At 33.3% G+C, this 15,846-nt stretch overlaps 2 protein-coding genes across 4 annotated transcripts; one reads left to right on the top strand and one right to left on the bottom strand.

Moving 5' to 3' along the window:
* LOC18601777 (uncharacterized protein At1g04910) lies at positions 3,154-6,866 on the top strand. Its single transcript, XM_007032832.2, has 8 exons — positions 3,154-4,169; positions 4,599-4,666; positions 4,806-4,894; positions 4,992-5,157; positions 5,255-5,544; positions 5,636-5,840; positions 5,920-6,077; positions 6,287-6,866. Exons 1-8 carry the CDS (start codon positions 3,857-3,859, stop codon positions 6,531-6,533), a joined length of 1,536 nt encoding a protein of 511 aa, XP_007032894.2. The 5' UTR covers positions 3,154-3,856; the 3' UTR covers positions 6,534-6,866.
* Positions 8,933-13,267, bottom strand: LOC18601778 (transcription factor BIM2). Of its 3 annotated transcripts, XM_007032835.2 has the most exons (8): positions 13,031-13,267; positions 12,831-12,933; positions 11,370-11,439; positions 11,145-11,240; positions 10,640-10,703; positions 10,279-10,561; positions 9,550-9,679; positions 8,933-9,359 (listed from the first exon to the last, which is right to left on the bottom strand). In XM_007032835.2, the coding sequence occupies exons 1-8, from the start codon at positions 13,098-13,100 to the stop codon at positions 9,249-9,251; spliced, it is 927 nt and encodes a 308-aa protein (XP_007032897.1). In that variant the 5' UTR covers positions 13,101-13,267; the 3' UTR covers positions 8,933-9,248. The 3 variants fall into 3 exon arrangements, with proteins under 3 accessions (XP_007032897.1, XP_017975865.1, XP_017975866.1); XM_018120376.1 differs by having other exon boundaries at positions 10,279-10,703; XM_018120377.1 differs by lacking the exon at positions 13,031-13,267 and adding an exon at positions 11,549-11,703 and having other exon boundaries at positions 10,279-10,703; positions 12,831-12,916.

Below are 15,846 nucleotides of genomic sequence, written 5' to 3' on the forward strand. Positions count from 1 at the left end.
GGAGACAACACTGTTACTCTTTTCTACTGTGGTAGTGTTCAAAAAGTATCAGTTTCCACTAAGCATCTTGTAAATTGGTAACATGTACATTAAATAGTAATTTAATGATATATGTACCGGATTAGAGTGTCTCGAAGATAATTTCAGAAATTTTAAATTATCGTGTCTGTAAAATTTATATTTAAATTTTAGATTGATGAGATGAGAAGCAGTTGTCTTTAATTATTTAATTCAAAAAATTTTTATATCAAGAAAACATTTTGAAACATGCATGCAACCTATCATATGTTATACATAACAATAAAAACAGTAACATCAAATATCACTTAAAATGCAAATTATAAAGCTAAAACCATAAATGGTAACCTAGCCTTAATAATGATGCTGTCTACCCAATTTTATTTCAAAAGTAGTGAAGTTTTAATCTTGCTTTATTATTGTTGTTAACTTTTTTTTTTTCTTTCATTCTTTTCCTAAACAGTTTCATGAAGATATTATCTAAAGCAAGGTTCTCTCTGCCTATATGTGGTTAAACAAAAAAGAAAATAAATAAAAAGCCTAGATTTTAGACGTGATTAATTGCATTATGGAAGTAAGCTAATAATTAATTTAGTTGGGAGTTGGGAATAATTTATTTGGATGGCACACTGTCCATATCTATTAATACTTTGTCTGCACACAATGAAATTTTCGCAGGCAATTCATATAATTTCTCACTTATTGATACATAAGACCCACCAAAAAAAGGTCTCTCTTAATCTCTTTTACCACATGTATAGTAATAAAATTTATTTCTATCTACATATGATATGTAGAGGAAAGTAGAGATTTTAGGCACAAATGCAGCTTCTACAAATCTCATGATTGAACTTCTTATTAAGTAATTTACATGAAAATTAAATAGTGAAATTTCTCAAACATACCATGGCTTTTTTATGTCAATAATATTTTGAAAACCATTTATCAAATAATTTAATGGTAAAGCTTTTAGTGATGAAGCTATTTAATTAATTATACCTGAACATCCCTCGTGACACAAGCACCTCTGAATAATTTAAAAAGGAAAAAGAGAGAAATGTTTTATATTTGTATAAATTTGATTTGCCGCAATGACTTCTAATAAAATAAATGTAAAGAAAAACAACGTTGGATAAGAATTTAATTCATTTAAAAATTCTTGAGAAAAATAAAGACTCTAGATTGCATGTATTTATTTAAAACTTAATTCTTCAAAGTTTTGATGAATTTAACAAGCGCACACATTAGTTTTGTTTCCTTTTTTTCTCAAAAGGTTACTATCATTCTACATGATAATAATAAAACTTCAAAAATCCAATATTTGTGGACATTATTATGCAATGGGATCAGGCATATGAGGCCCAAAATTTGTAGCAAAAATTCATCATGGTAAAAGTATTTATCACATGTCTAATAAGAAGAGAATGACAAGACACTTATACATTGCCGTCGAGGCAAGGATAAGCTACTTCCATTGGATATTTTTGTCCCTCTCAACTCTTAATAGTTAGTGATCTTAACTTCAAATTTTATCCATAAGCTCATCATTGTCATTATCATTAATCTTAAACATTGGACACTTATAACATATTTTCTCTGACTCACGGACGATATAATTTATTTATTTTTGATTTTTACAGAAGAAAGTACATATATAATAAATAAATATATGAAAACGTTCTCTCTTTCTCTTTCAATGTTCTGGTGGCTTTTGTCCCATTAGACTACTATCAGCCTAGGCGGCTAATGCATTCTCTTTAAATAAATCCAAAGTTTGAATTATTAGAGAATGCATTCATCTGATGATTTATGATCCTTCTACCATTTCAGAAGAAAAAAACACAACGTTGAAAAGGAGGATTCTTTTAGCTCGGGGCCACTTTTGATGTTCATTTGTGGTCATTGATGTCAACAAAAATTGGATAAAATATTTCAAAGGCAAGTATGCTGCAAACTCAGGTGTATTTTAAGCATGCAATTTCTCAATTTGGGCCTTCTTTAAGGCAATATTATTTGTAGTTATTACCTTGATTAAGTGATCACAGGGTTCTTAGAGACCTTAGCTACTCTATTTCCAAAAATTTCGAAACAGATCTTACCTTTATTATTAAACCTTAAATTTGGTCAAGCTTCCCAAATTTATTCCAACCAAGGAAAAAAAACCCAGAAATCTAGCGTATAAAAAACTTTTGGATTAGTACATAGTTGCATTTAAGAGTGAAATTTGACATGGTAAACTATTCAAATCAATTTGATATATATATATCTATATATGGAAAATCTTTTATCTGATATCTATTTGGATCGGTTAGAGTTTATATTTCATACACAATTTTGACTACGAAAATAGTACTAGGATCCATCGGACTTGACTCAACCATAGTATATAATTACAGCAAATCAATAAATATTAAGTAAAACAATTTATGCTTGATCTCATCGATAGTGTGTTGAATTTGATTTTTTTTTTTTTTGTCAACGTTTTGAAGGATAAATTTTAAAGAAAAAAACTTTGTAATCAAATTCAATTCAAAATCATTATAAATTGAAATTAAACATCCTTATCACAAAGGTCAAATTAAGATAATATTCGGAAATTAACTTCTCAATTAAACATCTCTAAGTCAAAATCATTTAAGATATTCACTACAACTCAAATTCTATATTGAGTGTAATTCACTAATAATCTAACATCCTTATTACACAGTAGAGTTCAAAATTGCCTCGTCCCTCTCCAAGTATATATTACACAATGTTTATGTATATCCATTGTATAATTTGCACATTGAATCGATTTATATGTCTAGAATTTTTATTTGATAAAAGAGAAGAAATTGCTAAAATATTAGTGTGTTACCCAAATTTATTACTAGTAGTAGATTCTTGATTTGTCAACAGCAATAGTCAGAAGGTAAGGCTAAAATTGAAGAAGTAAATAACTATTCTTAGTAGCTAATTCAATGAGGATAAGAAAAGAGATTTTAACCCTCACGTCCCCCAGCTTCTTAACAGTAAAAATCCAACTCATCGACGCCTTGATTACAGGCTTTACTTTTCCCACTTCACCTGGCTTTCCTTTTATTTATATTATTTCTACTAATAAATCCCAACTCAAAGCTCACCTCCTCTCTCTCTCTATCTCTCTCCTTCCCCCCCCCCCGCCCTTCTCTTTCTCTCAAGCTCGAAACATTGGTTTCTTTCTCAGCTGTTCACCGGCGACGTCCTCGCCGGGATCTGGTCGGGAAATCTCACCGGAAAACCAAGAAGCCCATTTGAGCTTTCCCTTTTAGCATTCTCTCACAAGCTAAAGAAACACACTTTTTGGGTTATTTTAAAAGACCCTTTTTTTTTATAAGAGCTAGTGGAGATTTAGTTGAAACTGAATCATTTCAATTCCGGGTTTTGCTTATTTTGATAATGTATGTGGAGAGTTTATAATGTTTCTGCCAAAAAAGAGGTTTTTTTAATCTGGGTCTGTTTTGGTTTTGGTAAGCTTGGTGGAGCTGTTGTTGTTTCTCGGTGACGAAAAGTTTAGGTGTTTCTATGAAGCGGAGGCTTTGATTTTTTAAATGCAAAAGTTTTGGTCATCAAGGGAAGTTTAGAGTTTCAAGGAGCTGGTGATTAAGTTAATTAAAGTTTTCAGGAATCACCTTATCTTGTGTGGGAAATAACTTTTTTTTTTTGGCCTTGTTTTGTGCTGGGAGAATAAACCAAGTTTCAGAGTTTTTGCATTATATTAATTAAAAGCTTGAACTTTTGGATCAAGTGGGGAACTTTTAACTAAATTGTTTTTTGTGGAGTTGAGATTGAGGTGAACGGAGGGGAATGGTAAGTTACAATGTGTAGGGTAGAAGAGACAAGTGGAAAGTGTGATTACAGGAAGCAGTGGGAAATCAAAATGAAGATTTTTGGAGAAGGGAAAGTGGAGAAGTTGAAGAATTCAATGGTTTCAAGGTCTAGAATGAAGCTATGGATGATCAGGGCGATGACTACAATATTGTTGTGGACTTGTTTTGCTCAGTTGATGACACTGGAGGAGATGTTTGGTCCAAGATTGTTGAAAGGTTGGCCTTCTTGTTTCAGCCATTCTGAGTTGCCTTTGGTTGCTGAATTGTCTTCTATTCCCCCAAAAGTCATTCTCCCACCAAAAAGTAAGTACTTAGCTTCTCGTTTCAATGTTAATTCCTAATGTTTTTAAGGCATCGATGTAAATGAAGAAATCCCATCTTATCTGATTTTAGTTTTCAATTTCTTAAATATGCCACAATTTATTTCAATAATTTTCATTTATTCCATAATTGGTGTTTCTTTATAAGATTCCCTTTCTCGTGAACAGGCAATTTTCTGTCACTGATGCCTTTAAGTCCTTAACAAAGACTTTACTTTTTTATTTTTAGTATTCATCTTTTTCCCCCTTTCCTATATTAATTTAGCTGTGATTCTTTTGCTTGGCTTTTCAGCCATTGAAACTTTTTCGAATTATGGGGACGTTCTGCTTTTTCTTTTGATAAAAGGTAGAATATCCAAAACTAAGTTGTTAATTATTACTCTTCTAATTTTTGCTTACTGTTTTCTTGCAGGGGTATATAAGAATAATGGTTATCTAATGGTTTCCTGCAATGGAGGACTTAACCAAATGCGAGCAGCGGTGAGTAGATAGCCGGTTTTGTCTTTGGCATCAATTCATGACTTTTCCGTTATCCTTTTCACTCTTTTATTTATGTTTTGCTCATGACTTTCCTGTTCAGTTGCTAACTTTTCTTTTTACTCCTGCTTCGGTTTTGCAGATATGTGACATGGTTGCCATTGCCAGATATTTGAATGTCACTCTCATTGTCCCAGAACTAGATAAAACCTCATTCTGGAATGATCCTAGGTACATATTTTTTAATTTTTTTGGGTAATTAAAAATTATTAGAATTCTCCCCTGCAATTCAAAATGGTCCTCTAATTAATTGATTGTTCATGAGCAGTGAGTTTCAGGACATTTTTGATGTTGATTACTTCATCACTTCCTTGAGAGATGAGGTTCGCATATTGAAGGAATTACCTCCTCGAGTTCAGCAAAGAGTTGAGCAAGGACTGTTCCTCTCTATGCAACCCATTAGTTGGTCTGATATTTCTTATTATGCTCATCAGGTTAGTTCCCTATGGATTAAAGCTGGAATAGCCTTTTTGTTTCTGTATTTCTTCTATTTGTTGTAATGCAACTAATCTCTGGAGTATTTGCTGGCAGATTCTTCCTCTAGTGCTAAAGCACAAAGTTGTAGAGTTGAATAAAACCGATGCTCGGCTTGCTAATAATGAACTACCGCTTGAGATTCAGAAGTTGCGTTGTCGTGTAAATTTTAATGCACTGAGATTTACTTCCCAAATAGAGGAATTGGGTAGAAGGGTTGTCAAGATTTTAAGGGAAAAAGGCCCTTTTCTTGTCCTTCACCTCAGATATGAAATGGACATGTTGGCTTTTTCTGGATGCACTCATGGTTGCAACAGCGAGGAAGAGGAAGAACTTACAAGAATGAGGTAAGCCTGTTTGTTGCTTCAATAGGTATAATTAAGGAAAAACTGAATTTTTGTCATCCTTTCACTAATTATGGCAAATCAAATGCTATAGGTATGCTTATCCCTGGTGGAAGGAAAAGGTTATAAATTCAGAAATGAAAAGGAAAGAAGGTTTGTGCCCTTTGACACCTGAAGAAACTGCTCTTGTATTAAAAGCACTTGGTATTGATCGGAATGTTCAAATCTACACTGCTGCCGGAGAAATTTATGGTGGTGAGAGAAGAATGGCTCCTATGGCAGAAGCTTTCCCTAATTTGGTCAGTAAAGAGTAGAAATAACCTTTTCACTTCTATATGTGTGTGTGCTCTAACAATTTTGCTCCACTTTATGCAACAGGTCAGAAAGGAGACTCTGCTAGGACCATCAGACTTGAAATTCTTCCAAAACCACTCATCCCAAATGGCTGCATTGGATTATCTAGTCTCCTTAGAAAGCGACATATTTGTTCCTACATATGATGGAAACATGGCCAAAGTCGTTGAAGGCCATCGGAGGTAATACATCCACACTTGTAGCCTAATATTGTACTTAAAATTCTCTTCTTTAACTATATTCTTAACCTTTCTCCTTAGACTTAATTGCTTAAAAATGAGAAGCTAGATACTTCAGAGAGCATTACATTTCTATGCTAGCACATATTTTAGCTATTGGCATGTTCAACTGATCTGATTTATATTGGTATTGTCTTTTTATCGCATGCCAGATTCTTGGGATTCAAGAAAACTATCTTACTAGAGAGAAAGCTTTTGGTCAATTTAATAGATCAATACCAGAATGGATCATTAAGCTGGGATGAGTTCTCCTCAACCGTGAAGGAAGCTCATGCTGATAGAATGGGAAGCCCTAAGAAAAGGAATGTCCTTCCAGATAGACCGAAAGAAGAAGATAACTTTTATTCTAATCCACACGAATGTCTACAACTGTTAGATGAACCTTTGAGAAGTACATGATCCAAATCATGCCAGTTAGATGATTATCTTCAATCACACTCTGTACTTAATACGTATTTATCAGACATCCGTCTACTTGTGCTCACATAACTGGCTTTTGGGGACCAATTTAGGCCTTGAGCCTGGATTTCTTCAGAACCACCCGTAGAATATTTATAATTATTACATTCTTGAATAACAACATTCATGTATAGAGTGAAAAAAGAAAATTACCCTTTGCAATTTGCAGGCCTAAGATCAGTTTGCAGCACTTCAAAGAGTTCTTCTTTTTCCCTTCTTGGTGTCAGCATCAGACTTGTAGCGGGAAATTCAAACATTTCTATCCCTACTTAACTCGTGAATATACATTGTTTAAGATTTTCTAGACCACCTGAGATGATGGATATTAATGTCTAACAAATACATACCCAATTCCATCTGCTCCAAGGAATAAACAAAAGGGCTCCTGTCATTTTATTAAGCTTTCCTTGTTTTCAAAGAAACATTATTGTTGGCATCCATGAAGGAGTGATGGCTGTTCCTTTGGGGGACAAAAGGGAAAGAGTAAAGAAACCTTCCTCTCCATTTGATTCTAACAGCTGTTGATTTAGACCAAAACAAATAATTCCCATCAGTTCACTTGCCATATCGAAGTTTGTTACAAGCCCGAATCATGTCTTTCCATCATTATTAGTTAGTTGTCAATACATGATTATATGTATTTCTATATTGTTCAATACATGCACAAACCCCAATTCAGCAAGATGTAAGTAAGAAATCGGCAAAAGATATGCTGAATGATTCGGAAAATGATCCAAGTATAGCCATGCCATTTCAGGAGTTGTTAGGAGTACTCAGATAAACCATGTCATTCCCTCATTGTTTTAAATAATCAAATACATTTTTTTAAAAATTCTTTTATATATATATATTAAATTACTAAAGATGTACTCGATAAATTAAAAAAATGATGGAAAATATGCACATGCCAAATGCGAGTTTGAATTGTTGGGGGTCAACTCAAACTCATGTCTCTACCATACTATTTAGTTGCCAAAAACATAATTATAGGGATTTTAATTCAATGAATACATTGTTGTGCTCCAATCTTCCACGATGCAAATAAAAAAAATATACACCATAATGCCAAATGATTGCCCACTATGCACTCATACACCAAGAAATTCCACATTTTTTAATTCAACCCATCATTCAAACCCCCTAGGGCATCCTTTAACATAAACTTTGGGTGGTAAAGAGAGAGTTAAGGAAGCAAATAAGAAAATGGGTGAGTTGAGGAAATAGAGGGGCAGTGAGTGATCCAAGAGAGAACTTGACACTGATCCAAGAAAAATTGGCATTGTGGGGTGATCCAAGAAATCACCCACTTCCCCACTAAGGACCTAGCAGTTTTTGGTCATAGATGGATAGCTACTAAGTCTCTTAAAATTGCACCCACTCAAAGATGTGCGGCCGTTCTGGCCGCTCAAAGTTGCTTTCGCACCACGCACACAACACAACCCATGCCTAAAAAGTGGCCCTTACTTAATGAAAGTTTCAAAGTTTTCATGAATATCCAACAACCCAAATATATTTAAATGCTGTTTTCTTGCGTATGATATAGTTCCCATCCTGGGTTTAAAAGCCTCTTGTAAGTCCTCATTTTCTTTTCCGAGGGTACATGATGGAAAAGATAAGATGAAGACGATGATGAAAATGATGATGATGATGATGATAAGTGCCATAGTTCAAATTGTCTATTTAGTTTTTAAATTAATGTCGACCTATCAGATGCGATGGCCATTTAATTATCTTTTTATTTTTTTGTTTGAAATAAGGGGTAATCCTGTTTTATCCCTTCATCCTATTCTACTTGTCAAGTATGAGCAACTTTGGTAAAATTAAGTGAATGTAACATGGAAATGTGCACAACTTAGGGATCGTCAACGGCTTTTACTCATCTTTCTCGATAAATTTTTATCATGGAAAACCATTTTCAAGCAAAAACCATTCTTAAACCATTATTACCAGAGCTTCATCTCTTCATTTTGAGGAGGTAATTTGCTTGATAAATGAGCCAAGTTGACTTGTGGTAATAAAGGGTAATGGTTTTTTAACCAAGTGGCAGACCGGCAGCCCTCCGGTTCTATTGCATCCAATCCCCGGGAATCTATTTTTCCAGTTCATCCAAACAATACTATACTTGTCTAACTTAAAATGCAACAGCAGGATTTCAAAGACATTATTCCCCTATACAATCCAAGTTACTAAATCGTGATTCATGCAATTACAAAATGGAAATCATTATTACATCTACACGAGACACTTGGCGATGAGAACACAAAAATCATTCAAAAAACAAAAAAAAAAAAAAGGGGGGGGGGGGGGGGTGTGGAGGGGAAGGGCAGCGGACAAGAAAATGTTGCCAAAAGCTTTCACATGGGATACGGAAGACACTGTGATTAAATAATAATAGCAGCAATAATAAAGCAGCTTCTCATATATGCATGGAAGCCTCTGTCTCAAACGAGTACAAATAAAAGAATATGTAACAATTTTCTCCCTAGGAGAATAGATGCGACCTGGCAAAACCAAGAAGCACAAACATTTACATTTGGTCTTTAAGACCTAATAATCTGTGGCCAATGGCATGGCAAAAATGAGCACCCCAATCAGACCATAAAGGAACCTGAATGAAGAAGAAAAGCGGGGAAAAAGAAAGTGACTAGGATTAACCTAGCTTTTTCCTGTTCTGCGCCTCTTATAAGCCTGATCAGACTCCTCCGTGTAGCTATGAGCTCCAGTTTGTGCCATCATTTGATTGCTTCTATATTGGATTTCTTTCTCCTAGATGAAAAGGAAAACAAAAAGAATGGTAATAAACACAAAGGAAGCAAATGGTTACATGCCTAGTTTCTAAGCATTGCTCAAGAGGAATAGGGAAAATTGAAGATAGAGGAACAGGAAAACAAAAATCTTAGATATACTTAATCTAGAAGAAACGTTTTCAAAGAAGTGGGAGGGATTATAACTAAACCTTAGAACTGGATGCCATAGAAGTCACTCCACTAGCTACTCGTTTACCAACATCAATTTGCACAGAGATGCTTGCCTGTGACATATCCACACCTGAAGACTGCAGTGCTTGAGTCAGAGAGTTCAATATCCTGTTTAACCCAAAAAAAACCAGCTCTTTAATAGCATGTATAAAACCTAAACGGACATGCCACAGAAATGCCATGATTAAACAGAATAACATCATTAACTCTAAAATCTGAGAAATAAATTGTCAGAATACCATTATTTTGTGCATCATGTCAGGTCAAAATCCAAAGAATTACAAGCCAAGACTTTGACTACGAAGGTTTCTTATTAAAAAAAATAAAGATTAGTCACCACAATTTATGGACATTGACTAAATATGAGCAGTAAGTAAACCTCCGAAACACCAGCCCCTAATCTCAGTGGAGACATGAGCATCCAAGATCAATGCTGTTAATTAACAGATGGTATTCTATGAAAAGCCTGCATCCTATATGACTCACTGTCCAGCATACTCATCAATATTAGAAGACTATAATGGCCAGATGGGCATTAATTTTCAATGACTTTAGAGCTGGAAATCTTTGATTGCAACTGTTTCCACATGTGATATAATAGGTCAGGCAAAGTTATTAAAGCTAGAAAAGTAATACACATTATTACCCATGAGAAATTCTGACAATTAAAGCAACAGACTTGTAAGAAATACATGACAGTTGCTCACCCTTGAGAGTAGGCACTTGACAAGCCTACTGAATCATCTCTGATGGTCAAGTCCTCTTGTCCATTTGCTGAATTGTTTGGAACGGCACTCTCAGTTAGACACTCTCTACTTTGCCATGACTGAAATTGGGGTCGATACACCACATTCTCAGAATCAGAAGCAGACTCATGGAAAGATTGTGTAGGGATGCTACCTCTTCCATGAGTAGCAAAAGTGTTCGGTTGTGTCTGCATGTTAACCACAGAAGTAGCTGACCCAGGGGGATGATCCAGTGCTTTGAAAACTGCAGCATTACCCAGGTCAGATTCAATTGAGTTCTGCGTATTTGCAAGTATTGATGGAATGATGACATTATTCTCACAACTAGATCCATTCTTCATAACTTGAGAATTATCAATAAAACTTTCTGGAAGCCCATGATTTCTCTGTTCAAATAACAACAAAAAAAAAGTAAGCTTCCTCTCAAATTATGAAAAGTAATGTGATAGAAAATTATTATTTTTAGAAAGTTCCAGTTGCAACTCATGAACACAAGTTCTAACCAAGGAGAAACAACATCCACCCTCTTGCTATTTATTTTCCTCTTGCCCTAAACACAGGGTGCATTCATCTATTGTCTATTGGACACAACTACTAGATGTATGATTAGCAACCTGTGTCCCCAATAAAGATTCAATAATATGCACTAGATTTTCAACACCCATGCTTTTAGCATTTTAAATCTCCAATAATGCAGCATTAGAGACATCAATCTCAAACATTAACAGATATCAACAGATCAAGGTAAAAGTAGTAAAAATTCATGGAAAATATCCACATCAGCATGCACATAAAGAGGACCAAACATCAAGCATTAAGAATATTACCCATGGAATCAGTTTTGTCGGCTCCTGGCTCCACCCTTGGTAAGATCCCTCATACATTTGCAACTTTTCCTGTAAAAACTGAATGTACTCGATGACCTACAGATAAAAGTAGGTGATATTCAAAATCCATTCAAGAGGAACCAATAATATTATATTATATTTCTGCATGTATATACATATGTAATGTAGCATGTAGTACAGAAAAGAACATCATAGAGTGGTGACCTCTAACAGAAAAGAAGCCTTGTCTCTTTTTTGATCATTTTGAGGTATAAGATCTCTCAAAGTCTGGAACCTGCCACATAAAAATAATCAATTTCAAATATGAGAGCAACCTTGGCTTCTATTTGTAACAAACACGAGAAATACTAATAGGTGGAAAAAGCTTATCCAACCAACAAAACCTGCTCAACCCATCCAAAACCCAACCAGAATTTATTTGAAACATCAACAACCCAAACTCAAAAGGACCAAATGTGAAATAGCCCAGGCCGGCGAGACCAAACTGCCATCCTAACTCAAAATCAATTGTGACAAAAGCTGACCTGAACCTAAAAACCTGCTGAAACCCAACATGAATTTACTCAAAAGGTTAATATTCGAACTTGGCAAAAATCAATCCTAAAACGACCAGAAAAGTGAAAACCAGAAATGACCTAAACCTGATCCGACTTGCTGAATTGTCACCTCTAAAATTTACTCAAAACCTCACTTATCAGATTCCATTGTGGAAGACATTTTTTTTTCTTTTGTTAAACTTGCTATGATCTGTCGGATCAAATTTCTGCAGCTTGGCCTAATACATACAGTTTCTGGCTCTTTTCCTTTTTCAACTTGAAGAAATCATTTTTCCTATGACTAGTGATTCAATTTGTTGTAGCCAAAAAATTTCCCACTAAGTGGATTGAAACAACAATAAGAAGCATAATTCTTTCCATTTCTATCATAGAATTCAACTATCATTTCTACTAGTATCAAAAGTTTAAAGGCGGCCAAATGATAATGAAAAACAAAGACCTTAGCTATTGCAACAATTTACAAAGTCACCTAAGTTGAAAGAGGATTCAAATAGAAAACTATAGCTGAAGTGGAAAACTTACACAAGGTTCAAAACTAGGTCAAAACATTAATAAGAATGCTTTAAACATGTCAAAGAATTCAAACTGATTATTGGCACAATATTGTCATTAAAACACAGCAGAACTAACTTCAAACAAACTTTTAGCTCTGTTTTCTGATAATACCAAGCTGCCTCGAAAAAATGGTTCATTGTGCTTACTTTAGTTAACAATGTTATCACTAAAAGGTTCCGTATTTGTTAAGCAATCCAACCTAAAACAAATGGCCTATAAGCAAAGCGGCCAAACATGAATAAAAAGCCACAGCAACTCCAAACTTAACCAAACATGAGATAACACCACTCAACAAAACATAGAAATATTGCACAATTAACCCTTTTGTCCACCTTAATTCTTCACCGCTTCATTTTATTAACCATATTATCACAAACAATCCGTCTAATTTATATAGCTCTAACCATTTCTCCTCATTAATAACTAATTCATCCAAACATTTCATTTCTGGCGTTCAATTTAAACTTATATACAAAATTAAACAAAGAAAAGCAAAATATTATATAAATAATTACACATAATAGTAAAAAAAATGAAAAATTGAAGGCTATACCTTTCATTAATCTTGCTTCTTCTACGCTGCTCAGTCTCAGAATGTTTAGACCGATTCGTATTCGCCTTTGGCTCGCTTCCTTTGCCTTCTTTCACTGTTTCCCCTATTTTTACCCCCAAAAAAATCCCATTTTAATTAAAAACAAAATTATAAAAAATAATAACAACAATTGCTCCAATTCTTAAAAAAAAAAAAAGAACCTTTATCTTCGTAATCATCTTCGTCTTCTTCTTCTTGATGAAGCTGAGCCGTTGCCACAGGTTTCACCATTTTTAAAATTTTTTTTAAAAAATATCTATAAAAATTCTCAGCAAGGAAAAAAAGAGAGGGAGCGGCGGGGCGGGAAATGGAGCTCCGGGAGAGAGGTTCGAATGAGTCAGGCGGGTCAGGTTTTGCAGAGAGAAGGAACGGAGAAATAGTAGGATATATATATATATATATATNGCAGAGAGAAGGAACGGAGAAATAGTAGATATATATATATATATATATATTTTTTTTTTTTTCTTTTTTAGCCCTAAGAAAAATGGGAGGAAAAAGGGGATATTTAAAAATGTCGGATTGATTGATCGAGTTTTTATTGTTTTAAATATTGTTGGTTTGATTTTTTTGTCGTGCTACTTTTTTTATTAATTAATTCTATAAATTTATGATGGTAGTGGTGGGTGCTAATGTGCGCGTGCTTGGTGACGTTTAAGAAGAGGCGCACTTGGGAGAAAGAATATTTTAATAATTATATATGCATTTTAGTATTTTTATTTTTTTTAATGGAGATTCTATTATTCTTTTTACTATTTTTTTTTCTTCCCAAATGATCGGCTTTCTTGGTTTATCTTATAAGAAATAAAAATAGAATTAGTTGAGTTTACGAGCTTAAAATTTACTCATTTAATAAAATAAAGAAGTAAAGTCCATGTAGTGTTTATGCTTTCATGGTACTTTGAATATAGCTCAATCATTTTAAATATAATTTTTTTAAGGCATTTGATAAGAAGAAAAACTTATCCTTATTCCTAACTTCAATTCAAATGCATTGTGGTTATTAACTAATTATTATTTCTTAAAACTGTTTTACATCAATGTAATAACATACAAAGAGTAATGACAATAACTAGAATAATTAGACTAATTAATTCCCGTGAATAACAATAAAATTAACTCAAAATAAATGACATTATTAACGGATTATTTCAGATATTTTAAAAAGTTTGATGATTTAGGTATAAAGATGATCAAAAGTTCTTCTTAACCTTTTCTTACCATTACAAATTCCAACTCTTCTTTACCTTTATTATTATTATTATTGTCTTACCAATTGGAACACATAAATAAAACATGGTTTGGGTTCGGCCCCCGAAATCTTAAAAAGGGTGAAACCGAAGAATGTTTATAATAAAATGTTGAGACTTTTGAGCTTTGTGGCTTTGTCCTTTTTTAACTAGTATTATATTCACCTCAGGGAAACAAGTAGCGAAGGGGAGTTGCTTTAGTTGATTTATAATTAAAGTCAATATATAGTTTTTTTTTTTTTTTTATCTTTGTCTAATTCCAAGACCAAGTCGGTCATTAATTTACGAAACAAGGCCCCCAAAGATATATTCGGCGCACAGAGACTGTTAGATTGTGTTCTATTTCTTGGTTGATTGATGCTCTTCCATGCTACCTTTTTGGGTTTGAAGTGTTTTAGGCTAAAGTAAGCTATGTCACGTATCTTATTGTAGAGGGTTCTTTATTTTGTGATAGGGAGAGACGTAAAATCAAATGTGCTGAAACTTGAGAGGTGGTAAAGAGAAAGATTAGAACAAGTGTTATTACAAACTCGTTATATATTGATCAAATAAGAAAAGTTATTCAAATGTGATTACTAAAAAGAGCTCATGATGCAGATAGTGGGGAGACAAACATTATCTCATTATGTGTAACCGGTAATAGACTTTTTTCATCGATTTGGTGATATTTAAAAGTGTAGTCACTTATTCTTCAAAAAAATTAAAAAAAAATTACTTGTAATTGGAATAAAGATTAGTAAAAAAAACCTCTTAATTACATTTATATATAAATTACTAAATCAAATTTTTAAAACATCTCAAAAGTGCAACTATATTCCTTGAATTCTATCACTCATTTTGGATTACTTTTACTATTTTTCAATGTAATATATGTTGAAAAATAGTGTATTTCATAAGGTTCAAACATCTCACGTTACCAAAACATATACAAGATGAATGTCTTATATATGAAAACCAACTATAAATTTGTTGCAAGTAAGGAAAACGAAGTGGGTTTACGCATACACAAGATTGAATCAAACCTTGGCTTTAATTTTTTTTTTTTAAGCTTTTCCAACCTTTGATTTGTTGATTTGCAAAAGCTTTTCCAACCTTTGATTTGTTGATTTGCAATGCCTCCAACGTTTATCAACGTTTACTTAGTATAAATGCGCCTTATACCTTCACTCACAACACATACCACAGCTTTTTTTCTCTCAAGTTTTTTTGCTAATTTCCTGTGCCTCTTTTTTTCTCTTAAGCTTTTCACAGCTTATTAAGTTTTTTTTTTTTTATCTCTTTTCAAGTTTTATACTTTAAAGAGATAAAAATTATCTTTAAAAACAGTGATATCACGCCTCAAATCAATTACTGTTTTTACTTGTTTTATATTTTTTTTATTTCTAACAATTTTTTTCTAACAATATAACTCTTTTATTCATTCAAGTTACTCATTGTTACTTTTTTATATAATAATTGTGAAATAATTTTATAATATTAAAAAATAATATATTAATAACCAAAATGGAGCATTTATACTTAAATAAAAATAGTGCAATCAACGTCAACAAAAGGAGACTGGTAAAATAATTTATGGGCTACGTAGAGACAAAGGAGGCAACCCTTTTAATGGTATCACTGGTTTTTCCTTTAAATTTTGAAAACGGCACGTTGCAGACGGACAGTGGTCTCGTCCATGATACTTGAGGTTAAAAGAAGCTGAAGCTTTATGTTCCAGGATGAATTGT

This window comes from Theobroma cacao, chromosome 4 (assembly GCF_000208745.1).
Source record: "Theobroma cacao cultivar B97-61/B2 chromosome 4, Criollo_cocoa_genome_V2, whole genome shotgun sequence".
Lineage (NCBI taxonomy): Eukaryota > Viridiplantae > Streptophyta > Magnoliopsida > Malvales > Malvaceae > Theobroma > Theobroma cacao.

Coding starts and splice junctions, on each gene's coding strand:
- LOC18601777 (XM_007032832.2), top strand. CDS start 3,857: ATGTGTAGGGTAGAAGAGACAAGTGGAAAGTGTGATTACAGGAAGCAG. Junction 4,170..4,598: donor AGTCATTCTCCCACCAAAAA/GTAAGTACTTAG, acceptor GTTTTCTTGCAG/GGGTATATAAGAATAATGGT. Junction 5,841..5,919: donor CAGAAGCTTTCCCTAATTTG/GTCAGTAAAGAG, acceptor TTTATGCAACAG/GTCAGAAAGGAGACTCTGCT.
- LOC18601778 (XM_018120376.1), bottom strand. CDS start 13,100: ATGGTGAAACCTGTGGCAACGGCTCAGCTTCATCAAGAAGAAGAAGAC. Junction 12,934..13,030: donor AGATGATTACGAAGATAAAG/GTTCTTTTTTTT, acceptor GGGTAAAAATAG/GGGAAACAGTGAAAGAAGGC. Junction 9,680..10,278: donor TCAAGTGCCTACTCTCAAGG/GTGAGCAACTGT, acceptor TGGGTTAAACAG/GATATTGAACTCTCTGACTC.